The following is a 26,788-nucleotide window of genomic DNA, read 5'->3' as shown; positions in this document are numbered from 1 at the left end:
AAGAACAACCTGTTTTTCAGGCAACGGCCTTCCCCTTTCCCTCTTGCTCACTAAAAGCAATTTTATATTTGAATTAACTGCTGAAATGTAACTGGCTCCTCGGCATAGTCTAATAAGGGAGACAGTCCAACGCATAGACTAGGAGAACAAGAGTCGGAGTCAGCAGTCACTAAGTCGGAGGTGACGGCTCAAGAACACTAAAGGCACAGGGGACGAGAACAGAGAGCAAGGAGAAGCCCTGAGCAGCGTTGACTCCTGGGAGTGGTAGTTCGTTATTGAACAGAGACCTGCTGCTCGCGCTGGGCTTTGCACTACATTTCCCAGCAGGTCCCGCGCAGCGGCTGAGTCTCTGCCGAGTGGGTGCTTAGTGATGAGCTACCGCGGGGGAGGGGGCGGGGAGCGGAGGAGCAGCTGCGGCGGCCTTGGGGAGTGGTTGACATCTGGCGTCTCCGGGGACCTCGCGCGAGGCGCAGCCAGGGCCTGGCGTTCGCCGCGCCACCTCCAGTTCACGCTTTCTCCTTCGACGTCCGCCATGGCAGCGCGTCCGTCCGTCGCCGGCCTCTCCGCTCGCCGTGGCTCCGGCTCCCCGGAGCGATGAAGCGGTAGTGACGCCCCGAGGCCCGCTCCTCCAGCGACTCGGTCAGCCCGGCCGGGGGCAGGTCTGCGGGCCGGTCCCGCCGCGGCCCGCCCCCGCACCGCCCAGTTCCGCCCCCTGGGGGCGCTGCCCTCGGGCACCCGCGGCCCATGCCGCCCCGCCACTCTGCCGCCCGCCGCTGAGCCCGAGCCCGCGCCCACCCCCCAGCTCTCAAGATGTGGCACAACGTGGGGCTGACCCTGCTGGTGTTCGTGGCCACGCTGCTGATCGTCCTGTTGCTGATGGTGTGCGGTGAGTGGGGGCAGCGCCGTGGGTGGTCTGGAAAGCGTGGTCAAGTGAACAAGTGTCCAGGGTGGTCTTCTCGGGGGTCACCTGGTCTCCCGAGAACGAGGCATGACTCCTCTGAACTCGATCTCGGGAGGCCCGGGCATCACGGAGGAAAGCTCAGCGAACCTTCAAGGCTGGCATCCTGACTCTAGGTAGAAGCACGTTTCTGCCTCCCTGGCAGGTTTGTCCTTGGTTGCCATAATCCACAGTCTACCGAGATCTTTCACTGTGGCCTGTGTTCGAAGGAGAAGTGATCGGTTTCATCTTTTTATCTGGATGTTCTGAACCTAGTGAGAGATTTCATCACCTTTTGGGTTGCCAGCGCACGTGAAGTTGTTTGTTTACTTCAAGTTCAGGCTTTAACCAAATTCCGAGTGTACGTGATAATGGGCAGAGCCTAAAAAAACACGGCTGTAATAAACTTCCAGGGTCAGGTAACCTAAGCTTGGTTCTGCTGTAGTGAGGCTGTTTGGTTTGCCGTGTCTGTTTCCCTTCTCAGAATGAGGGAACGTTAAACTGTTCACAAGGCGTGTTTTCGATCCCTGTTAAGTCGTTATGCACATAGCTGATAACCACAGCAAGGAGACAACAATTGTGAGAATTTGGAAAGTATTTCAAATAAATGCCAGTGAGTATTAGTATTTACAAGGCCAAAGTATGGGTTTGAAGTAATGGAGTATTGGGTTAAAAATGTATAAATACCGAATAGCTTATTAATACACAGTTAATGCTCAGTCCCGTGGCTAAATATATAATAGATTACATATTTAGATACCTATATGTATATTTAATTTTGGTCAGTAATGCTGTTTGAACCAAGAGCCTCACATATGCTAAGCACATGTTGAACTAGAAAGCTAATCCCCAACCCGAAATTTTTTTGGCTAATTCTAGTAACTTTAGATCTAAAGAATCCTTTCTTAAACAGGGTCTCACTGTGTAGCCTCGGCTGACCAGGCTGGTCTTGAACTCCTAGAGGTCCAACTGCCTCAGCCTCCCAAGTGCTAGGATTAAAGATGTCCATTTTTTCTTGTTTTTCTTGACATTAAAAAAATTAAATAATACCTCGAAATTTTCTAATGTGTGAACAGGTGATTTCAATAATCGGGTTTTTTTTGTTGTTGTTGTTTTTTTGAGGTGAGGACCCCAGGTAGACTAGGTTGGCACTGAATTTGCTGTGTGGTGGAGGATGATCTTAAGCTGCCGGTCCACAGAGTGATGCTACACCCAGTTTATTCAATGCTAGGATGGAACTGCACGCCACTGGCAGCCTAGGCAATCTGCGCCCCAGCTCAAGGTTCTTGGAATAAGAATAAACAAATCCGCCGGGCGTGGTAGCGCACGCCTGTAATCCCAGCACTTGGGAGGCAGAGGCAGGTGGATTTCTGTGTTCCAGGCCAGCCTGGTCTACCGAGTGAGTTCCAGGACAGCCAGGGCTACACAGAGAAACCCTGTCTCAAAAAAAACCAAAAAAAAAAAAAAAAAAAAAAAAGAATAAACAAATCCTTGAGCGTTAGCTGGACGCAGGGATAAAGGCATGCGTCGCCCTTCCTACTTGGAATGGGAATGTGACAGACAAGCCATACTACATCTTGGACAGAACACTTGTCAAACTTGCTCTGAGACATGTTAACTCCCCCATTGCTTTCTCACCTTTCGCTGGCCACCAGGCTGCTTGTTTTACTGTTTCCCTAAGCCTGCCTCTGCCTTAGCTTCAGGAAACTGAGAGGTAAGTTCTGACACTTTAAAACTAACAGCCTTATCGCGTAGTCCAAATACTGTTCCCTCTTGGGAGACTAATGACAGGGCAGGGCAGCCATCTGTTCTGACTGGAAGGTGGCTGAGGGTGGGAAAGAGGGGGGAAGGGGCAGACCTGGCTTGGGAACTGGGGTGCTGTTAGTTGGCTGGGGCCACGTTGCAGAATTCCACAGACTGCCTCACTCCCCCCTCAGCCGTTTACTCTCACAGTGCTGGAGGTGTGAAGGGCATCTGTCCTTCCTGTGAAGACGGCCATCATCTCCTGCTGTTTTCATAGGGTCTTCCCACTGTGTACCCGATACCAGTCACTGGGTCAGGGCCCTGGCCCTTGTGACCTTATTTCCAGTCTGGTTGGGAATTAGGACATGTAACCCTTCCTGGAGGGCAGGGTGTAGCTGAGTGGCTCAGCCTTGTGCCCTAAAATAATTCTTACCTTGCTTGTGCTCATTGGCTCTTTTGAGAACCTAGTTAATTTTTTTTTTTTTTTTTTTTTTTGAGACAGGGTTTCTCTGTGTAGCCCTGGCTGTCCAGGAATTCACTCTGTAGACCAGGCTGGCCTTGAACTCAGAAATCTGCCTGCCTCCGCCTCCCAAGTGCTGGGATTACAGGTGTGTGCCACCACTGCCCGGTTCATATTTTTCTTTATCAACACTTTTTTTTTTTTTGGTCTTATTTAGTAGATTTTGTTAAACCAGCACAGAGAGAGTTCAGCTCAGCAGCCTCTGCCCTTTGGGCCAGGTCTCCTGTTTTTTAGTCTCGCCCAAGTCTGCCAGCTTTCTGTTTAGCACCACTGGACACTGGATCATAATCTGTCACCAAGTCGGCCCCAAGGAATCAAAATCGAGTTTGCTGGAGAACGCTCTTTCACATAGTGAATCCTAAATTTCAGATTTTCTAGGGAGGTTTTCCTTCTGTATATTGGCTTCTGCTTTTTCATTTTTTAAAAAAATATTTTAAAGTATTTTCTGCCTGTGCCATTCACTGAAGCTATTATTTGTCACAATGGGTAATGAGTGACTTCCATCTTACTGAATGATTGACTACTCACTTGATAGTCCTTTCTAATTGAGATTTCTGCCTGAGAAGCACTTTGGGCTTTCATATACCATGGTGTTTTCCTTCCACAGTGCCACCCCCTGCCCTTACACCCAAGACAAGGTCTCACTATGTAGCCCAGGTTATCCTGGAACTCTCACTCCATAGACCAGGTTACTCTCAAACTCATAGAGATCCACTGGCCTCTGCCTTACAAGTGCTGGGATTAAAGGAGTGTGCCACCACTCCTAGCTATCCAGGTCATTTTAATATTTTGTTCAGCTTTTCAACTGAAGAAACCGTTTCCTTTGACCCGTGTTTTATTTTCCTACACCTGTTGACTTGTGTATGTCTTGGTACCCTTCATTCTACAACTGATTCTGTAATTGTGACACTCCACTAGCTGGGGATGCAAGCCAGGTTTTTACACACTCCAGGCAAGTGACCTAACCATGAGCTGCATCCCTAAGCCCCTAGTATTGCCTTCTCCATGTGTACCTCCAAAATCTACAGTCATGAGAAATAGTTCCCATATGTTCAGTCTGTTGCTTGTTCCCGCCCCTTCCCAAAGTCCTGTTTCCCGTGGGTTCTCACACACGGTGCTTTCTCTGCCCGCCTGTCCAGGATCTCTCTTTATTGTCTTTCTCAAACATTCTTCCTTTGCAGGTGTGAGCTTTCTAAGAAAAGGTGCATAAAAAGAGTGTTTTGAGCTACAATTTTAAAAAGTCTTGATTTTCAGCCCTGATATTTGATCAATAGGCTGAGTAGCTCTGAGGTTGCAAATTGCTTTTAGCTAGTTTTAAAATTATTGCTGTCTTAGTCAAGGTTTCTCTTGCTGCACAAAAAGTTATGACCAAGAAGCAAGTTGGGGAGGAAAGGGCTTATTCAGCTTACACTTCCACAGTGCTGTTCATCACCAAAGGAAGTTAGGACTGGAACTCAAGCAGGTCAGGAAGCAGGAGCTGATGCAGAGGCCATGGAGGGATATTTCTTACTGGCTTGCTTCCCCTGGCTTGCTCAGCAAGCTGTCTTATAGAACCCAAGACTACCATCCCAGGGATGGCACCTCCCACAATAGGCCCTTACCCCTTGATCACCAACTGAGAAAATGCCCCACAGCTGGATCTCATGGAGGCACTTCCCCAACTGAAGCTCCTTTCTCTGTGATAACTCCAGCCTTTGTCAAGTTGACAAACAAAACCATTAAACTATTAAATCTCAACCCTTACTTTCTTATTCATCCCCAAGATCTAAATAATTTTAAAGTCCCACAGTCTTTACATATTAAAAGTTCAATCTCTTTAAAATATCCAATATCTTTTAAAATTCTAAGTCTTTCTTTTGGTTTTTTTGAGACAGGGTTTCTCTATATTGACCTGGAACTTACTCTGTAGAACTCACTCTGTAGACCAGGCTGGCCTTGAACTCAGAAATCTGCCTGCCTCTGTCACCCAAGTGCCGGGATTAAAGGCGTATGCCACTACTGCCTGGCTAAAATTCAGAGTCTTTTAAAAATTCAAAGTGTCTTAACTGTGGCTTCCAGTAAAATACCTTCTTACTTCAAGAGGGAAAAATATTAGGGCACAGTCACAATCAAAAGCAAAATCAAACTCCAACCATCCAATGTCTGGGATCCACTCAGTATCTTCTAGGCTCCTTCAAGGGCTTGGGTCACTTCTCCAGCTCTTTGTAGCACAAACTTTGTCTTCTAGGCTCCAGTTGTCAGTGCTCTACTCCAAAACACTGCTGTCTTCCACTGCAACTAGGCCTCACCAATAGCCTCTCATGGGCTCTCTTCATGGTGCCAAGCCTTAACTCCTTTGGATGACCCCTTCAGTCCTGGGCTATCAATTGTAACTGAGGCTGCACCTTCACCAATGGCCTTCCATGGCCTCTCACAGTGACAAACCTCAGCTGTTCTCCATGACCCCTTCATGCCTTCAAAACCAGTACCACCTGGGTGCCTCTTACACATTACCAAGTCCTGCTGCAGCACGAGGTACAACCTTGGCTATCTCTGGAACACAGCCTCTTTGTGCTCTCAAAAAACATTTCCCAGAAGATGTCACCTCAGTGATGCTGGTCTCTTCTTAATCACTGCTAATTTCTTAGCTTCAGCTAACCAGCATCAATAGTCCCAGTAATGAAGTTTTTGCTTTAGTAGTTCTGGTATCTTGTTAATCACAGCTGATTCTTCAGCCCCAGCTAATGAAAACTACAGAATCTCCACAATCAAAACAGCAACAGTCCTGATAAGAGTCTTTAATCTTCCCTCTGAAATTTCATAAGCCAGGCCTCCATCTTCCATACTGTTCTTCAACATTATCTTCCAAGCTCCTACAGAATATCCCACAGATCTCTTAACATGCCAATGATTCTTCTAGCTCAAAGTTCCAAAATCCTTCCACAGTCCTCCCCACAAAAAACATGGTCAGGTTGTCACAGGAATACCCCACTATGCTACCAATTTGTCTTAGTCAGGGTTTCTGTTTCTGCTCAAAACATCCTGACCAAGAAACAAGTTGGGGAGGAAAGGGTTTATTCAGCTTACACTTCCACATTGCTGTTAATCACTAAAGGAAGTCTGGACTGGAACTCAAGCAGGTCAGGGGGCAGGAGCTGATGCAGAGGCCATGGAGGGATGTTACTTACTGGCTTGCTTCCCCTGGCTTGCTCAGCAAGCTGTCTTATAGAACCCAGACTACCAGCCCAGAGATGGTGCCACCCACAAAGCCCCCACCCCATCACTAATTGAGAAAATGCCTTACAGCTGAATCTCATGGAGGCACTTCCTCGAGGGAGGCTCCTTACTCTGTGATAGCTCCAGCCTGTGTCAAATTGATGCACAAGACCAACCAGTACAATTGCTTATTTTCTTTTCAGCTTCTAGGGCTAATTTTGAGAAACCTAGTGCTTCATTTCTCTGTATGCTCAGGTGACTTGGTTTCTCTATCCAGGTGCCTTTCCATAGCCTGCTCATCACTGGTACACTGAAATGTCAGAATATGTATACGGTACACACACAACTTTCCATAGCCTGCTCATCACTGGTACACTGAAATGTCAGAATATGTATACGGTACACACACAACTTTCCATAGCCTGCTCATCACTGGTGTACTGAAATGTCAGAATATGTATACGGTACACACACAACTTTCCATAGCCTGCTCATCACTGGTACACTGAAATGTCAGAATATGTATACGGTACACACACAACTTTCCATAGCCTGCTCATCACTGGTACACTGAAATGTCAGAATATGTATACGGTACACACACAACTTTCCATAGCCTGCTCATCACTGGTACACTGAAATGTCAGAATATGTATACGGTACACACACAACTTTCCATAGCCTGCTCATCACTGGTACACTGAAATGTCAGAATATGTATACGGTACACACACAACTTTCCATAGCCTGCTCATCACTGGTATACTGAAATGTCAGAATATGTATACGGTACACACACAACTGAGAACCCCTCTTCATTTCTGGAGTATTTTCTTCTAGATAAGTGATCATTTCCTAATTTCCTACTTCCCTTTGAAATAAGTGTTTTTTTCACTTCTGAGTTGTCTTCATTACTCTAGTCTTTTTTTTTTTTCCTTTCCTTCACTCCTGGGCACTGAACCCAGGCTTTTACCCTGGACCCTGTTCTTGGACATCTAGAGAGAATTTTGCTCTAGATGTCTTTGATATGTTCATATTTAAGGGCAAGGTAATTAAAACAAAACAATAGGTTCTTACCTAGCTCTGTGGAAGTACACACCTGTAATCCCAACACTTGGGAGGCAGAGGCAGGTGGATCTCTGAGTTCGAGGCCAGACTGGTCTACAGAGTGAGTTCCAGGACAGCCAGGGATACACACAGAGAGACTTTGTCTCAAACAAATAACCCAAGAAAACAACAAGAAACACCCATGGGTTCTCTGGTAGCTGTAGACTTACCCATGCACAGTGATTTGCTAATAACTTAGTGTCTGTTTGACACACACCCTCTGTTGTTAATGTAGAGATCTATTCTTCGAGAGTATCAACACTTTCTCTTCCTACTTGGATATTATAAATTTACCTGCCTATGTGAGTGGACTTTAGCCAGTTGCTTTTCTTTTCTCTACCTTTTTCTGTGGTTCTTGAATGTATTTGTTTCTAACTGGTATGCCCTTCTCTGCTATTAAGTTTATAGTGAGATTAAACCAATATTGAGTGCGGAGATTCTCTGACAGAGAATGGCTTAATGAACTTTTAGAGAATCTATCCTGAACAAACTGAGTCCTGGGACAGACTTTGAGGTTCTCACGGATCCATGGCAGTTGGACCTGAGAGCCAAGATCAGTTCCATAGCAGCAGCTCCGCTAGGCTGGTCGGAGCCGGAAGGCTGGGGATCACAAAGAGCCTAGGTTTTGGGCTAGGAGGGTATCCATAAGAAACATCCTGGGTTGACTGAGGGTGGACGCTCAGTTGGTGTGTATGTGAACAGATGATGGCTGCCCAGGGGTTCAAGGCCAGGTCTGACACGCATTTCTGCACGGGGAGTAGTCTTTGCTGGCATTAGTTCACACCTGCTAGCTTGTGAAGCTCCCTTATCTCTCTCCATCCATACAAGGTTTTTTTTTTTTTTAATAAGATTATTAAAAACAGCTGATAATTTATTAAGGGTTGGTTTAGACCCCTGCACTGGAGGACTCAGGCCTGCTTAGCAGTGTCAGGAGCCCGTGGCAGCCACTCATGCACTCTTACCCAGAAGCAACCGCAGTCCAGAGTGTCACCAAGGTGGTCTCACCCGATTCTTTTCTCCGTTTGCATCTCTGGCTAGGTCCCTCATCTCCAGAGACTCCACCTGGAGGCTAGGTGAATTGTAATCCAGTGAATTGACAAGTTTGGTTTTGCTGGTATCTTCCAGTACCTAAAGCATAGCTATGGTGTAGCTTCCTGACTGACTTGTCCCATGGATACAGTGAGTCAGGACAGCTACCTTAGAAAGACTTTGCAGAGGGCTGGAAGACTGTAGTTCAGTGGTATCCCTGATAAACATGGTGGTGTGTGTGTTTCTTGATCAACTTTACTTTTTGTTCCAGAATCAGGTATTTATTCAACAAAGTATGTGTTGCGATGACTTTAGCAACAAATGTTGGCTTTTCTAGACAGCAGGTTGTTGATTGCCTTGTAAGGTGGAGACGGCAGAACACTTGGAAAACGACTGGGTAATAGCTTACTCAAGTGGTAGGTAGGAGTGTGTGCATGTGCGTGTGCGCGCGCACACGCGCGCGCCTACATGTGTCTGTCTGTCTATGTATGTGTGTCTGTCGAAGGATTAAGGCAGAAAGAACTTGGTTATCTTGCCAATTGAAACTGGCCTGTTGGAGATTGGGCTGTTCTCTAATACTGATTTCTTGACATCTCTTTACTCCTGATTTCTTTTTTTTTTTTTTATTAATGTATATAAATTCCATGTTGCATAAGGTTTCTTTTTTTTTTAATTCAATATAATTTATTTACATTTCAAATGATTTCCCTTTTCTAGCCCCCCCACTCCCCGAAAGTCCCGTAAGCCCCCTTCTCTTCCCCTGTCCTCTCACCCACCCCTTCCCACTTCCCCGTTCTGGTTTTGCCGAATACTGTTTCACTGAGTCTTTCCAGAACCAGGGGCCACTCCTCCTTTCTTCTTGTACCTCATTTGATGTGTGGATTATGTTTTGGGTATTCCAGTTTTCTAGGTTAATATACACTTATTAGTGAGTGCATACCATGATTCACCTTTTGAGTCTGGGTTACCTCACTTAGTATGATATTCTCTAGCTCCATCCATTTGCCTAAGAATTTCATGAATTCATTGTTTCTAATGGCTGAATAGTACTCCATTGTGTAGATATACCACATTTTTTGCATCCACTCTTCTGTTGAGGGATACCTGGGTTCTTTCCAGCATCTGGCAATTATAAATAGGGCTGCTATGAACATAGTAGAACATGTATCCTTATTACATGGTGGGGAGTCTTCTGGGTATATGCCCAGGAGTGGTATAGCAGGATCTTCTGGAAGTGAGGTGCCCAGTTTTCGGAGGAACCGCCAGACTGCTTTCCAGAGTGGTTGTACCAATTTGCAACCCCACCAGCAGTGGAGGAGTGTTCCTCTTTCTCCACACCCTCTCCAACACCTGCTGTACTCCTGATTTCTTGAGAAAGGTCAGGTAAATAGTTTAGCTTCAGCCTCAGGACAAGCAGCTTAGGCAGAAGTGACTGGTTTCAGTTTGGTTGTTCAGAGGGTTAGTAGGAACAATGGCAGTCTGGTTATTATTCAACTCCTCCAGTTAGAATGTGAGCACTGTGCTGTCGGAGACTTAAGTTGCTTGGTTCATTGTAGATCCGAGAGTAATGGCTGGCACATAGCGTAGTAGATTCTCATCTGGAGAATGAAGGAAAATCCCTCTGCTAATCATTGAATTCCAATAATAATCATTAAGTGTGGTATAAACCAGGATTGCCTCACTAGTAATTCTTTTTTTTGGGGGGGGGGTTCCGAGACAAGGTTTCTCTGTGTACCCTGGCTATCTTGGAACTCACTCTGTAGATCAGGCTAGCCTTGAACTCAGAAATCCGCCTGCCTCTGCCTCCCAAGTGCTGGGATTAAAGGCGTGTGCCACCACCACTCAGCCTGGTAATTCTTGTTTTTAGTGAAATATACTTACTAGATTCTTAGGTGCATTTGCTGGAGAAGGTGGTCATGGGTATCCAAATTAACAAAGCAGCATCTATGACCCCAAGGACGCCATCCTTCAGTTGGGAAGACAAACTGCAGGTAACTAGTAACACCAAGGCTTTAGGTCATAGGTCATAGGTCATAGGTTACAGATACTGCCCCTGAACAGAGGATGCCTTGTTTTATCTTGTACCTTCACTAGGTTGGTTGCAAACTCAGATCCCTCTCCTTTAAATGTCTGTATAAGGTAAGAATTTCCATTGTTTTGTGAGTTACTATTGGAGCTCCTAGCTCAGCTTCCTACTAAACCAGAAATGTCTTGGCATCTCTATCTATCTATCTATCTGGACCAATTTTATTTTTATTGATTGATTGATTAAGACAGGGTCTCACTGTGTATGGCCCTGGCTGCCCTGGAGTTCTCAGATACCCACCTGCCTCTGCCTTCGTATGCTTGGATTAAAGGCTTTGCCCACCATGCGTGGCAGAATCTGAATTATGTAAAATACTGGTGTGTGACAGTCTCGCCAGCTCTGAGCTTCACCTAAATCACACTTCCAGTTTCCTTTAGACCCTGCAGGATGGGTCTGTCTTCCTTCTTTCCTGCTCAGTGCCCTAGGTGCCATACCTAAATATCTGATGTGATTTCTGAGGTACAAAGATAACCACAATCTGGTTCTGTCTTTATGCCACAAGCTGGACAGGGATTCAGCTTGGTCATTTAAAAACATTTCAGGTGTCTAAGAAAGTCTGTTAATGTGGGTACAGTCTCCTCACAGATGAGGTCATCAAGGTGGCATGAATGTCCATTCTTTTAGCACCCTCCTTTCAAACAGATCCCTGCCCCACACTCCCGAGTTTATCTCTGCGATATCATGAAAGATAGATTTGGCACAAAGCCCTTGAAACCCCAGTTGCCTTAGACTAGCCTGTGTGATAACAGTGGCATGTGATCTGGACTAAGGTTTATGCACAGGAAGTGTCCCTTGGACCCCTAGACTCCTTTAGGGTGAGGACTGGTCAGCAGACACATCAAGCATGTGATTGAAGAGTGGGGAGTGCGAGCCCCTCAGCCTGGCTTCCTGATGGGGGTGGGGAAGCATAGAGCCTGAGCCATCCACACTCTCCAACCATGAGTGCAGTGAGCATTTCAGACATAGCACACCCGAGCCTGCAGCTCACACGCTGTCTCTACAGCTCTTTCCAGCTCAGTGATACCTTTGTCCTCTCAGTTGCCAGCAAGGCTCTCTAGCGTCTGAGGATAGCAGCTTCCCAGGTGTGCACCTGACCATCCCCGTCCTGTTCTCCCCTTCACAGATCTCATTGTCATTGGACAAATGTCCTGCAGCATGATTGTGTTTGGATCATAGTAGGCCCTGACAGATATTTGAGTGAATCAGTGAATCAATGAATGGGTTCTCAGCCCCTTAGCTGGGGTGAGGTGATGTGTGGATGACGCAGGGGCATCAAGATTTTGGTAGAGATACCGGCCCTAAGAGGTTTCATGGGAACTTGGATTTTCCAGGCCCATAGAGCTATAGCCCAGGAGGCAGGAAACAGTTGGGAGGATTACACTGGGCTGATGACAGTTTTAGCCAAGGGGACAATAGTAGAATTGGAACGACAGTGGCTTTGAGGTTGTAGTTAGTTGACTCAGCAACAGTGGTGGTGTGTTGTAGTTAGGGTTTTACTGCAGTGAACAGATGCCATGACCAAGGCAAGTGTTAAAAATGACAACAGTTAATTAGGGCTGGCTTACAGGTTCAGAAGTTCAGCCCATTATCATCAAGGTGGGGACATGGCAGCACCCAGGCAGGCATGGTACAGAAGGAGCTGAGAGTTCTACATCTTCATCTGAAGGCTGCTAGCAGAATACTGTTTCCAGGCAGCTAGGGTGAGGGTCTTACAGCTCATGCCTACAGTGACACCCCTACTCCACACCTTCTAATAGTGAGATTCCCTGGGCCGAGCATATACAAACCATCACATGGCATCTCTGCTTTGTCATAGGGACAGGCACATGCGGTTTGAAGCTTTAGGGCTGATTCAGAACTCAGGGCAACATAGGTCCTAGGAGGTTGGAGTGTAGACCTGTACGAGGAGAGGAGGGTCACATACTCTCTCCTTCCAGCGTTGACAAGGTTGTGTCTGCCAGTTCAGCCTGAGCACACTGATGTGCAAGTGTGTACCCAGAGCCCAGGCTTCTGCAATGTCTGGCATGGAACTCTATGCAGACCAGGCAAACCTTGAACTCAAAGTGATCCACCTGCCTCTGCTTCCTGACTGCTGGGATTAGAGGCATACTCCATCACATGAGAACACCTGTAAGGATTTAAACAGACACATGTATATCAACTGACTATTTAATGCCAGTATTAACACTGGAGATTCCTACTGGACTGTATATTAACTGCAGAATCTACCTCAAACTGCTGGTGCCTTTTTACACAGAACAATACTATCAGTCAAATAGACTTGAAACTACAAAATCCAGAATACACTATTCAGAACAGTATGGATGACCATGCCTAATTCTGTAAGGAGCACTGTACCCCCTAACCTAATCCCCTTCCACAGGGTCACACTGGGGACTGTTATAGTGTGTGCAGGGAATTTGATCATGCTTTGTCCCTGAAACAGTGCCTTGTCATACTTCTGTCACAAAAACCCAAGAACTTGATATACTTAAATTTATCATGGCCTAAGTTAGCTGTAAAATGAGAGTCTTTCTTCCTGGCCCCAGCTCCCAGAATAATGACTCAGAGTCTTAAAATGTATCTACAAACACCTAGGCCAGGATCCCCAGTTAGATCATAATTTAATATCCCATTTATTCTAATCTTAGTTCTGCCAGGTAGTTGGTTACTTGTGCTCAGTTCCCATCATGCTTCTGTCTGCCTCCCATGTTCCTAAGTGAATCCTGCATCCCCATACCAATAGTCAGTCTCCTTACCAGATGTCCCTCCTTCTATTTCCTGCTTAAGTTTATCGGTCAGTGAGCATTTTATTGACAGGTGCTGCATCCATACAGTATACAAGAGATTCTCTCTACAGTTAGCTTGCTGGCTCTCTTTAATAGCTGTTAACTTGTACATACAATCCCAGAATTTGGGAGGCTGAGGCAGGAGGATGTCAAAGTTTGAGGCCAGTCTGGGCTACTGTAGTAAGACCCTGTCTTAAAAGGGGGTGGGGGGAGGTGGCAACCAACCCCAGTGGCTTACAGATCTTTACTTGTAAGACTGCTTTTCTGAGTTCTTACTCAAAAAGTAACTTTCCTTTCCCCACTTCCTCCCATTCTTTAGCTATGGCCCAGATCTTAAGCATACTTGCTCATACTCCTCCTGCTTCTTCTGCTCCTCCTGCTCCCCCTGCTCCTCCTGCTCCTCCTGCTCCTCCCGCTCCTCCCGCTCCTCCCAGTGCAGCTTCCTGCTGACCTCCACTGCTGAACCCTGCTCTTTGGACCTTAACCCAGAGCATGACTGTCTTCCCCTTTTCTGAGTCCTTCTTCCCAGCAGCTGCTGAGATTTACAGCACACAAGTGAGTCACCTTTCACTATCCCAGAACCCAGGGCCTCTGGTGCCTGCCAGTTTTTCTGCCTTACACTGCTTATCAGTCTAAGGGTGGAACAAGGCCCAAACCTACCCTTTCAAAAGCTGGGAAGAACTCATTTTAACAGTCAGTCTTGGTGTTTGATTACGTGTAAATAGAATTTCTCTCTCTTCCCTTTCTCTCCTTCCTGTTTTTCTTTCTAAATCCCGGTTCATGGTACAGTTCCCGTGTCCATAGAACAAGAGTAAGCAAGAAGTTAGTTCCGTGTGTGTGTGTGTGTGTGTGTGTGTGTGTGTGTGTGTGTGTGTGAAGGGTTTGGTGAGTGAGCTGTGCTTCTGTGAGCTAGCTCATGTGCTGTAGGGTCTAGGAGTACAGACTTGTCAGTCAGAGGTCATCTGGGCCTTACTGTGGTTTCTTCTTCCATCCTCTGTTCCCCCAGTACATGCAAACACATCTTGAAGAACGTATCCTAGAACCCAGAGTCCAGACTAGGCCATTCTACTCTGAGGCTAAGTGGATGTTGTGAATCTGATCTGGCAGTGCTGTTCATTGTGTTCTTTGTGTCCTGCTTTACAACCAACACACCTCCTACACACCCATTTAGTGTGTTTGTGAAGGGTGAAGAGTGAAGCTTCTACATGCAGAGTGTACAGGAGAGTGAGCTCTCAACTGCTCTCATTAAACAGTCCTGTGGAGCAGACACAGCACAACTTTAGCTAGAGCATACTCAGTCTTTACGTCTAACTCTGACAGTCTACCTCATCCATTGTCTGCCGTTACCGTAGAATCCCACACACCAGGTAAATCATGAATGATAGTTGTTTATTGAATGCACTGTTGCGAAGGACTGTGATCCTAATACCCAGCGTGCCTTTGTTGTGGCATTATGGGGTGGAAGGGCAAATGCAGGACTTAAATCTATCCATGTGTTCTTTCTGTGCTCATTAACTCGTTTCTTAATATGTCATAATTCCTTCGTTTTATTGTTACGATGTCACAAACATGTATACATGAGTTTTGGAGGGGATATTTAAACAGCTCTGGCCATTACATCAGATATTACATCCACATGCTTCCTATAACATCACCTGATTCATTGGAGATATTAGGGGAAATTTTTTTTAATTGCTGTGTTAGATATTGAAACTAGGACCTTACGCATGTTAGACAGTGGATTATAACCTCCATTGCTGGGCAGTTTCTTTATATAGTCTTCTGTCTTAGGTAGGGTTTCTATTACTGTGATAAAACACTGTGACCAAAAGCAACTTGTGGTGGCGGAGGTTTATTTTAGCTTACAGCCTGTAACATCTGGGGAAGTCAGGGCAGAGGCCTGAGGCAGGAGCTGGTGTAGAGGCCGTGGAGGGGTGCTGCTCACTGGCTGGCTCCCCATGGGGTGCTTGGCTGCTTTTTCAGATAACCACTCAAGGATGGCGCTGCCCACAGTGTGTGGGCCCTTCCACATCAATTATCAATCAAGATAATGTACCACAGGCTTGCCCATAGGTCTGGGATGACATTTCTCAGCTGAGGTTTCCTCTTCCTAAATAACTACATTAATACAAATTTGCCTCTTTGGAAATGGAGTCTTCTGAAGCAGTTTCTTATCATTTCTTCCCTGTGGGCATTCAGTGAATCCACCCCTCCTTTCTCCTTTTCCTTGGCCAGTCATATTGATTCACATCTTGACATCCATTTCTGTGCTTTCCAAACTTGTATGTACATTACAGGACTTCATGGAGCCTCGGATGAGTAAGCACTGCTGGGCGTGGTAGCGCACGACTCTAATCCCAGCACTCTGCAGGCGGGGGCAGGTGAGGCAGCCTGGTCTATATGCGGTCCAAGATAGGCAGCGCTTCGTAATGAGACTCTGTCTCCAAAGAAAAATAAGTGTAGCTTCCAGATTGACTGGGGTCTCTGGGACGACCCCTCCAGGCTCTCGTTTCTGAGAACCCACCCCAGCGACTGGGACAAGTGCACAGGTTCAGCCTTACCGTTTAGGAATTGCTGCAGTCCGGAGTCTTTAAGTAGGTCGTTACACTGGGTCCTTTTTGACTATGTTTTATGTTTACAGTGAACCTTGTACCTCAGGAAAAATATGCCTCTCACCCTCCTATGGGCCGACCTGGGTCCTCACACCAAGTAGTTGCTCTGCTGTGTAGGTTGGAAATTCATGCAGTGTGGACATTCACTAATAGGTAATGTGTGCTGATGTTTTAAAGGAATCCGGGAAGGTTTTGTCACTTTTGTTTTTTGATACAGGGTCTTGCTATATCCCAGGCTACCCTGGAACTCATTGTCTTCCTGCTTCGAGCTCACCTCCCAAGGATGACAATAGCCACCACCAGGTTCAGCTTTTTAGATAAACTTTAGCTAGCATATTTGTCTGTGAACTGGCTGTGTTATGTGTGTCTGTAATCTTAGGAGGCTTGTACATCAGAATTGCCCCAAATGTAACACCAGTCAGGACTACACCTCCAGTTCCAGGCCAGCCTGGGCTACAAAGTGAGCCCTTATCTCAAAAAGCAAGCCAACCAAACCTGCCTGGGTATGTCGCGCAGCTTCTGTAGTGGAGTCTGCCCTGGGGTCTTGCCTAATAGAGGCATTTACCAAGGCTCTTTCTCTAAACTAATCTGTCCATTACTTTCAGATTTCTAAAACTACCCACTCCTTCTCAGGAGTGCTGAGGTAAACATGCAGGGAAAAACAGATTATACCAAGAGAACGACTGGTTCATGAGGACTAATCAAGTTCACTAACCAGCTAACCGCCAGGGGGTCTCCCATACCCTTGTACATTTTTACGAAACTCCCCCTTTGGTCTTAGAGTCTCTGTTACGTAAACTACAAGCGCCTTTTGAACTAGTTGAAGGCTCTACTTAGGCTTTATTTGTCGTAAGGTCAGGACAGATATGATTCACACGGGGACAACTTGTTGGCTCCCCCACTTCACTGAGTGGTGCTGCCGTGCGAGTTTGCCTTTCCCTTGCACTTCCTGCCCGTCACAGCCACTGCACAGTGGGTGCCCCTCCTCTCTGGCTGCTGGCCAGCATGAGAGGTCTGTGTTCAAGGTACAGGAGCCTTCCCTCAGTGTTTCTGTGGGAAGCACTGTCCCTCCCTGAGTCCCTCCCTGCCTCCCACCAGCCTGTGCTCACCTTCTACCCCTCCTCGGAGGGAGTTAGAGGCCTGTTTTGTGAGTTTGTCTAAATGTGGTGCAGAAGTGTGAGTGGTTGGGTGGGTTAGCAGGCCACGTGTGACAATGGGGAGTACAATGCAGCAGCCATGGCAAACATAGCCTTCGGGATTCTACTGAACCTCACCCCACCCCTAACCCCAGGGTTGAATCTCAGTTCTGTTCACGTTGAGAGGAGGAGAGTCTGATTCAAGAGTGTGTTTTCATGTCCAAAACGTCTGATGACTGCTGCTATCCTTTTGTAGATTTCTGTCCCAGGCACTGCCTTCTCTTGACCATCCCACAGGGGGCTGTCACTGTCTTCAGGGCTTGTTAGTTCTTTTTGTTATCTATCTCTTTCCGTATTCTTTACTTCTTAATTTATTTATTTTTGTCTTGTGCACATTGGTGTTTTGCTTGCATGTATGTCTGCATGAGGGTGTCAGATCCTCCAGAACAGGAGTCATGGACACTTTCAAGCTACTCTTGTGTGTACACATACATGTGTATGCACATAACCATGTATGCTCACTGTGGGACATTTAGTTGAGTAGAATGGCGTTGCAGAACCAATGCTGGCCCCTGTTCTGACTTAAAGGCTTAGTACACTGACTAGCTGACTCTAAAACTCACCTAGAAATGCAAGGAACCCAAGTGTTGAAACAATCTTGGGAAAAGCAGAGTTGGTGGATAGACTGTGGCTTTGGACTTCAGATGGTATGTCAGCATAAGATGGTAAGATGGGCATATAGGGAATTAAAAGTTAGAAGAAAATTGCCATTTATGACCAGGCTTTCAAAAGAACTGTCTTTTCAATGAATGAGTTGGCACAAATTGGTATTTGTAATCTAATGAGTAAATTTGGAACCACCTCTCAGGCCAAAGACTTAATGTGTTAAAATCTGTAGGACTCTTAGAAGATTGACAGGTGTAAATCTTAACCATCTTGGGTTAGCCAGTAGTTTCCTGAGTGTGACACCAAAAGCCCCGGCAGCCAAGTTACAGTGATTTACTGGATTACATCAGAATTAAACATGCTCTGCAGAAGTCCTTCCAAAATAGTGAAGACACCGAGTGAAGAACATCTACTGTCTAGAACACAAGAGCTTACAGTACAAGAATTTAAAACAACAACAACAATAATAACAAAGCAGCAACAATAAAACCCTCAGCAGAATTGGACAGACATTTTTCAAAAGCAAAACAAAAAACAAATCACAGTTAAAAAACCTGGAAACTTATTATTACTTATGAAGATCAATGAAAATCAGAGACACCACTCCAGTGAGTCATTTCATACCTAGTAGGTTATGAAGTGTTGGTGAGGACATGGGGAAGCGGGAACTCACACGCCGCTGGTGAGATTGTACAGTAGTGCAGCCACCACCAAGGATGGACCTTGAAAAAAGGTGTGAGAAATGAGGCCATTTATGTCCCATGCTCCCAGTGGGTAAATCCTCAGTGACATAATGCGCTTACTGACTGCTGGCACGAGAAGGGTGCATGGCTGCTGTGCCAGTGCTACCTTGTGAATGCTGGCCTGACACCGAGGCATTCTCACATTGTTGGAGTTACTGGCTGTGTGATTTGGGAGGAGGAGCTGGTGAAATCTAATGGAAAGTCTCTGGCAACTGCTGTCCTTTCCAGCTTGTCTTTTTGTAGATTTTCTCCTTTTCTTTGTTTTTGTTCTTCCCCACCCTCCTCTCTTTTTCAGTGTCTCACTGTGTAGCCTTGGCTGGTCTGGAGCTCTCTATATAGATCAGGCTGGCCTTGAACATACAAACATCTACTTGCTATGTATCTCAGGTGCTGGGTGAAGGTTCGAGTCATCCCCTCCAGCAATGCTGGGGGAGTCTTACAAAGTACCACGGTTCTTTTTCTGGGTTTTGTTTGCTTGCTTGCTTGCTTGCTTGCTTGCTTGCTTTTTTGTTAGTTTTGCTTTATTTTGGAAGACAAAGTCTCATGGAGCCCAGGCTACCCTCAGATTCACTATATAATCAAGAATACGCCTCAGCCTCTGATCCTTCTGCGTTCACTTGCATGTGTTGGGATTATAGGTGTGCATCGCCACATTGGGAACTAAACCCAGGGCTTTCTCCAGGCAGACGAGCTCTCTGTCAGCAGAGGTCCTTCTTCAACCACGGATGGCTTGGGGATTCTTTCAGTGTTGGTATGCTTGCTCTGGAGTTTAGAAATAAATGTTGATCATACAACTTTATGACTATTTCAGAAGCCATTAAGTTGTATGCTTCAAAAGGATAAATTTGATAGGTGAATCATATCTATAAAAATATAATTTGAAAAAAGTGTTATGTGAGATTTCTCTGCCCTGTTAGCATTTGACTTCATGTCAGGTGGGCGGTTTATGGGGACCCTTTTCAGTGACAGGCATCTGAGCTCTTTAGGTGGCTCTTCCTCCAGTCCTCAAGTGCAGCTTTATGTGCCTCGGGTCAGAGCAGGGTCCCCCGTCCCCTGGTCTTTCCTCTAATTGCTTCAGCTATGCCACAGAGAATTCTGGTTGAAAACAGAGCATGTTAATTGGGAATGTCAGTGGGCAGTGGTGTGCCTTTAATCCCAGCACTTGGGAGGCAGAGGCAGGCGGATTTCTGAGTCCGAGGCTAGCCTGGTCTACAGAGTGAGTTCCAGGGCAGCCAGGGCTACACAGAGAAACCCTGTCTCCAAAAACCAAAAACCAAAACAAATTGGGAATGTCATCAAAATATGATTTTACAAAGCTGAGGCATTTATGTGTATAATTGACCAAAAGTATCAGGGTGTTCTCTGGTTAACATGCAGAATTCAGGCTTAAAAGAAGGCAAAACCCAAGAAATGGACTGTCTCCAAGGTTGGTCTGTTTGTAGGAAAGAGTGAATGTTGACTTCTTTTTCATAGATGACTGCAAGGAACAAGACAAGGTAAATACTGCAGGCAGCCATTATTGTGGCCTAGTTTAAGATGGGGGAAGAGACGTTGGGCTGTTTTTATGATGTCCATGTCATCAGAAAATGCGGTGGCCCGCTGGCCTTTCTGAATCAACAGTGTGAAGCAAAAACTAGTGCCGAGGGTCACAGCGTTTGTTCAGAAGGCTGAGTAGCACTGCTGTAAACTTTTTGGCTGTTTTGGTGTCACCTGCATTCTTTTCACTGTGGCACAGTTGACTCGTGAGGCCTGATATCCTTTCAGTCGGCCTCACCTTGAGTAGAGCTGAGATAGGATATGTCCACTCAGTAGTCACGTGTATCTCTTCTCTTCAGAAATATTCTCACAATTGATCTTAGTACAATGGGTAGTCTCAATCTCATAAATATGTGTATAGAGGGTTGGCATTGAGATTGGAATCTTACCATGTAGCCTAGGCTAGCTGAACTGGACATCTACCAGCTCAGCCCCCAAGTCTCTGTGTGACCATCCCCCACATCATTCTAATGTTAATGCTGGATTCTAAATTCCATGAAAGCAGGAAGCTGTTCTCCTGTATAATCCTAGACTTTCTCCTTGTGCCATTCACATCATAAGTCCTTACATTTGATGGATGGATGCATAATGTAGCATACAGACTACATGTTTATAGTAGATGTTTCAGAAAACCGTAGTGTTCTGAGTTGAAAACAATGCAATAATTTGTCTTAATATTTTTGTCTTTCTCTAGGTTGGTATTTTGTATGGCATCTATTTTTATCTAAATTCAAGTTTCTACGGGAGCTGGTGGGAGACACAGGGTCCCAGGAAGGAGACAATGAGCAGCCTTCAGGGTCTGAAACAGAAGAAGACCCTTCAGCTTCGCCACACAAGATCAGATCTGCTCGCCAGCGAAGACTACCTGTTGACGACGGCCACTGAGCAGACACAGCAATTTCTCAGAATGTGGTCTGGGGCAGTTACGAGCCTCTGTCCTTAGTGACCTAGCTTTGAAAGTTACTAAGTGACTGAGGAACATTTGCAATTGGATTTATATCCAATTCAAAAAAAAAAAGATTTACACGTAAGCCATATAGAAATAAAGGGAATTTAAACCAAATTGGGCCATCGCAGATTTCATCTTGGATGTTTTGCTTCACTAGGTCTCCTTAACACACTTACTTGATGGCTCCTGGACTTATCTTTTCTTTCTTTCTTTTTCTCTCTTTCTCTTTCTTTTTTTTTTTTTTAAATTGCACTGGTATAAATCTGTAAACATTTCAGGCTTGAAAAAAATATGTTATTAGTTATTAAAATGTACTCTTTTCTTGACATTTTAACTTGTCAGAAATTGGGACGTATCTCATTACTGTCAACCAGGTAATAGTCTTGTCATCATCCTAACTCATGCATATGTGACTTTGCAGCTTGTTACAGTGTCATTACCTCAGCTGATGTGTATATTGTTGGTGTCAAATATTTCAGGTTTAATTGGCATTTTAAGAATGTTTTAAAAAAGACAACACTGACTCAGCATTGAAATGAAAGGTTATTGTGTGTGTCGAAACCATGGAAACAACATTGGAACATTTTTGATATTAGTGATGCCAATATTTGTGGATGGAGAAATGATCACAGTTCTATATATATTTTATTGCAAAGAAACAGCAAAATGCTTTTCAGGACTTGAGAAAGGAAGACACCCACCAGTTGACGAAGTTGTGCTATATTTTGTCAGTGAGGCGCTTGCAAAGCAATTGCCTTTCTTTATGCCAAGTGATTGCAGGCAAAGGCAGGAGAATTTGCCAAAATCCTCAGAATTGATCTAAGAAAATTCAAAGCAGAGAGAGGCTCCTGTGACCACTTCACGGAGAGCACTGCCATTAAGACATCTAAGGTTTTATCCAAAGCTGCCTGCTGGTATTAGAAGGCAGTGGCGAGCAGCCCTTCTAGAAATGCTGCGTGGCCAGTGCTCTAGTACAGATTCCTTTAATCTGAGAAGTGGTGGAAGAGGGGGACTTGGAATATGAAGTTACAGTTATGACTTAACCAGTTTGTTTCACACATTCGTTACATAGGCACAAGATTTACATGATAAAAATATTTTAGAACATGGAATAAATGCAAAATAAAACATTTCTGTGACACGAGGCACAGGCCATTGCTTATTGGGAGATGCTTTTTTCTCAGAGATACACATGGTGCATCCTAATAGATGGTCATGTAGATTAAGTAAAAGTGATAATATGTAAATTTACTTTTCAAGATAGCAGTTATTTATTGGAGAATTTAAGTATAAATCTTACAGTGTTAACAGTTATTTTTTATGAAATACCTTTAGGGAAAACATATTTGGAGTTTTAGCGTTGTAGTTAGGAATCTAAGAGCTGTCTTCTCCTTTATGGAGAATGTCATCAGCCCCTCCTTTATATGGAGACTTTTGTTCTGGGCTCGTGTTGTGGGACACGTACTTCACGAACAGTAACTCAGTGACAAGACCTCAAGAGTCCTAGGGCTTGAGAGAGAACGGGTTGGAAATACCTGCTTGACTGTCAGATGCCTCTTGCCAGAGTCCACGTTTGTTTTAACTGAACTTTGGACTGTTTACTAGAGAAGAGCGATGGATGGATGGATGAACCTTCTAGTGTTGTCTGCTCTGTACGGAAACGAGCTACAGGGCCAAGGGCCTTCCTCATTCTTGTTCTTCATGGCCGTGTTTAATCTCATTTGTTACCTCATCTTTCGCTCTGGCAGATGCTGTTTGTTAATTGTCTACCGGCACTGCCCAAGGTGAGTTCCTAAAGATGTAGACATCGTAACCCTTTGAATACACTGGCAGGGAAGCCCTAGGAGACAACCTCTGGCTGTACATTGTCTGGGGAAGATCCCCAATAGCTTGAGAGTGGGGTACAGCCCTTTTGTCTTCTTTATGGGACATGTCTAGAAGGCACAAGGCAGTGACATTGTTCCTAGAATTGATCTTTAGCATCTAGTATTTTTTTATACTATTTTCAAACCAGTCAAGATGCCCCAAGGCACCTTGGTACCGGGAGGATGTTTACATTAGATTTTTTCATAATCTAATGTTTTGAACTTCAAGTTTTCATTGTTGCTAATGTTTTGTGGTAGATATCTAAGGGTTAGATGCCAATAGGGAAACTAAGCGGCAGGTGAGCTCTCTGTTGTATCAGTATTAAAGAATGATGGCTGGTGTAACTGCCCCCCTCCAATATATAACAAGGCCCAAACTAATTCCTGTAAAACTACATAAAGGGCATTATTTATTGGTATTTATGTTTCCAGCATATCTTATAAAACTGTAATAAATACTGTTCTTGGCCCAAGAAATAATACCTTATGGTGTAATAGTGCATACTTGGCATGTTTTAACCTAAGTAAAAACATTTTGGATGCCAGTGGGAGGAGTCTAAGGCATAGTCATTTGTGTTAGATGGACTTCTTGGGCCTCCTTTACCTGACCAAGAGAGGGAAGAGAAAGCATCGTCCCCGCACGGTCCCTCGTGTGCTGTGGATTCCTGTCCTGTTTCCTGTTTTGTTTTAGGAGCTTTATAGCTGTTATAACTGTCATACCTGAATTCTCAGGCTCTCAGTGCAAGGGATGTATTTAACTTTAAAGATTAAAGATACAACATGCAGATACAAGAGTCTTGCCTGTACCCTTCCAAAAATAATGCTATCATCTCTGAGGATTAATTAAATACTTGAGGACTCAGGTAGATTGCTGTAGTTCCTTCTCAGCCAGCCCTTCCTAGAGGTGTGTATGTGCGCGTGCATGCGTGCATGTGTGTGTTCTAATTGCCCATGTGGTGGCAGGGCTCAGATTTAAATGCCAAATACACTGAAGATTTGTATAACAGCTGAGGCATTAAGCACATGCCTGAGGAAAACATTTGAACTGAATGGATTCTCACAGTGGAAGTAGATACTGGTTAGCCGTTTTGTCGACATCTTGACCCTTCTTTAGATTAGGCTTAAAAACAATTTCAAAGTGGTGTTTTGCTAAAAGTTTAGGATAAGTACGTACTGACATCTAAACATGATTCGAAGTAGTCCATGTTTTTTGTTAAGAAGAATAATCTGTGACATTCTTCTGAGTCCACAGTGCAATCTTTATTCAGTCAGTTTTTCTCAGAAGGTGTCTGACTGTGACTGGTAACCACTGTAACTGCAGATCTCAGCTGGTAAACTAAGTGCTTTTATATTTGAGGTTGACTTCATAAAGCCCATTAGCAGTCTCAGAGCATGGAGCTGCTCAGGTGACTGTAGAATGGCCTTGGGTTATAGAATATAGAATTAAGGAACCTTGTATTGTCTTCTGTTAGTGTCCCAGAGTTTGAAACTTCTAACTAGTTCCATTTTATCCTGTATTTGTAGAAGCTGCGTCTCCATTTGTTAGCACACATGCTACCTGTTGAGGGCTTCCTAGCATTAACCTCCACGCCAGTTCTATGCATAACCATTCGCCAGATACTGCTGCTGTGGTTTCTTACAGGAGCCTTTCCGTCCTGTGCTGTGATGCATTGTCATCTTGCTGCTTGACAGATACTTTGTGAGGAATTGAAACTGTGTGTGTTGATAGTACCTACGTATAACATGATGTAACATAGAAATGAGGAATATGCAAATGAATGGTGTTCCTGTCTTAGGATAATATCTAAAGCTTCCATGGTTTGTATGTTTTAACTTCCTCTTTAAACTGCACAGAATAAATGAGAATGAAAACAAGCACACATGTGTCTCATTGATTAATGACTGTGATGGGTACTTTGGGCATGATGGGATCTTAAAGCCATTTTTTGCCCTTATGGTCCAGCCTTCAGCACTCCACCAGCTCTAAAAGTCTAAGAATTGGGAAGATAGCCATAACATCCGTCATACTAAGAAGTTGATCAACACAGATCCTAATAGACATGTAGCACAGTCCTGGTGTGTATGATCACACTTAGTCCTCCTCGACCCAGCACCCCGAGGGCTTGCTGATCTGCCTGGCCCAGACCATGTTTCACCTTTGTTAGCACTGACTGCCAGGAAGGACTGAGTACTACCAAGTGAGAAGATGCAGGAGGCCCTGTAAGAACCTGTTGGATGGAGCTAGAAAACTATGGATTCCAGCGAGCCAATGTTTTTCTTCCGTGCGCAGGCACCAAGAACACAGGATAGAAAAAGAGACTTTGCCAGGCCTTGGTTTTGTAGGTAGGGCAGGTCTGTTTTAGAGATTACTGGGGATTGGTTTGGGATCTGGGCTGGTTAAGAGATTAGCTTCTGGTGCCAAGGTTTGGGATGGTGGGTAGCACTTAAATGGAGGAGCTATGAGAGTGCCCCCAACCCCTGTGGTCCAATACCCTGGCATAAAGATGATGTTTATGGAGGACTTGAAGAGGGGACACCAGTAAAAGCTTTAGTGGGTGTTTCCCAGGTTGTGGACAAGAAGAGGATCTCACATGTATGTTGGGGCTGGCCTGGTGCTGCTTTGTATTCAAATGCTAAATTCTGTACCCCAAGATCTGGTTGCCCCAAGACTAGGGAATTCTCATGCATACCAGCTTCTGTTGTGCAAACCTTGCTCCCCAAGTTAATTGGTCAATAAAAGGCTAAAGCCTGTGATTGGGCAGTAGAGAGAGGAAGGTGGGACTTCCTGGAAGGAATGGGAAACTCTGAAAAGAAGTAGGTAGGCTCTTTGACCAGGAGATATCAGAGGAGAGGGCTTGGAAGATGTAGCTTACCACGAGGCTGGGTGGGGCTAGGTGGGGCTAGGTGGTCAGGTTAACTTAGATGAGCCATTGAGAGTCTGCCCAGATAAAGCCTAAGCTTTGAAATATTAAACGTTCTCTGATTATTTGGGAAACTAGCTGGTCAAGGAGTAACTGCCCCATATTAATTTCCAGCATGAATATATACAGAATATTATTTTTACACATGAAAAGCATACATAAGGTGAGTTCTTGCTTGTAGAACCATGTATAAATGTTTCTGGAATCAAGGATGCAAATGGTTCATGCAAGGAGTACATGAAAGATCTAGACCACAAAAGACCTTGTATGTAACGACACAGGCTTTGACGTTCAAGCCACGTGCGATAACACTGAAATATTTTTGAGACAGCTGCTCATATAGCCTAGGCTGACCTCAAGCCTCTTAGTGCAGGCATTACAGTCCTGCACAACCACACCAGGCTTGAACTATTTTAAAAACGAGAACATAGCTTTTCTTAAGATTCTGAATGGCCATTCTCCTGGGCACCTGGGCTGGATGCAGAAGGCTTAGAAAGATCATGTTACAGATGAGGATAGATTCGATGCTGTAAACAGGATGTCTCTTTCACCAGCCTGTGCAGAGACACTGTGGCCAGTTGGACAGGAGTCATAACTATGGGGACCTTGGAGGATGAAGAATGAGATTTGGTTCCTGAAGGTAAGGCAGGGGCCGGGTGAGAATGGCAACATTTTAGATTTGCAGTTGATAACACTGAGCAATGCATGTAGGGATAGATCTGAGCTTGAGTATTGGAAGGTGGAAGTCGAAGGCCTCCAACTAGATTTGGGGGTGCTTTTTGTCATTTTCAGATAAATAATGAACAAAGTGTTGAATTAGCATGAAGCACCAGTATTAACTCAATATTTAGGAGTATATGGATACAGTTGAAGAAATAAGGCAAAGATAGCATATCTTCCCTGATGTGTTTATAAAAAGATAAAGAGAGGGGGGAAATGTCCCATGGAGGTGTA

At 45.0% G+C, this 26,788-nt stretch overlaps 1 protein-coding gene across 1 annotated transcript; it reads left to right on the top strand.

The window, feature by feature from the left end:
• Positions 1-674: 674 nt before the first annotated feature.
• Smim13 (small integral membrane protein 13) lies at positions 675-24,793 on the top strand. The gene is made up of 2 exons (XM_052157444.1): positions 675-886; positions 20,794-24,793. The coding sequence occupies exons 1-2, from the start codon at positions 811-813 to the stop codon at positions 20,982-20,984; spliced, it is 267 nt and encodes an 88-aa protein (XP_052013404.1). The 5' UTR covers positions 675-810; the 3' UTR covers positions 20,985-24,793.
• Positions 24,794-26,788: the final 1,995 nt, after the last annotated feature.

Source organism: Apodemus sylvaticus, chromosome 14, assembly GCF_947179515.1.
Source record: "Apodemus sylvaticus chromosome 14, mApoSyl1.1, whole genome shotgun sequence".
Taxonomy (NCBI): Eukaryota; Metazoa; Chordata; class Mammalia; order Rodentia; family Muridae; genus Apodemus; species Apodemus sylvaticus.
This window is presented reverse-complemented; position numbering and strand designations above follow the sequence as displayed.

What these genes read in the sequence shown, in the direction of transcription:
- Smim13 (XM_052157444.1), top strand. Translation starts at nt 811, where the DNA reads ATGTGGCACAACGTGGGGCTGACCCTGCTGGTGTTCGTGGCCACGCTG. An exon ending in CCTGTTGCTGATGGTGTGCG is followed by an intron (nt 887 to 20,793) that starts GTGAGTGGGGGC and finishes GTCTTTCTCTAG; the next exon opens with GTTGGTATTTTGTATGGCAT.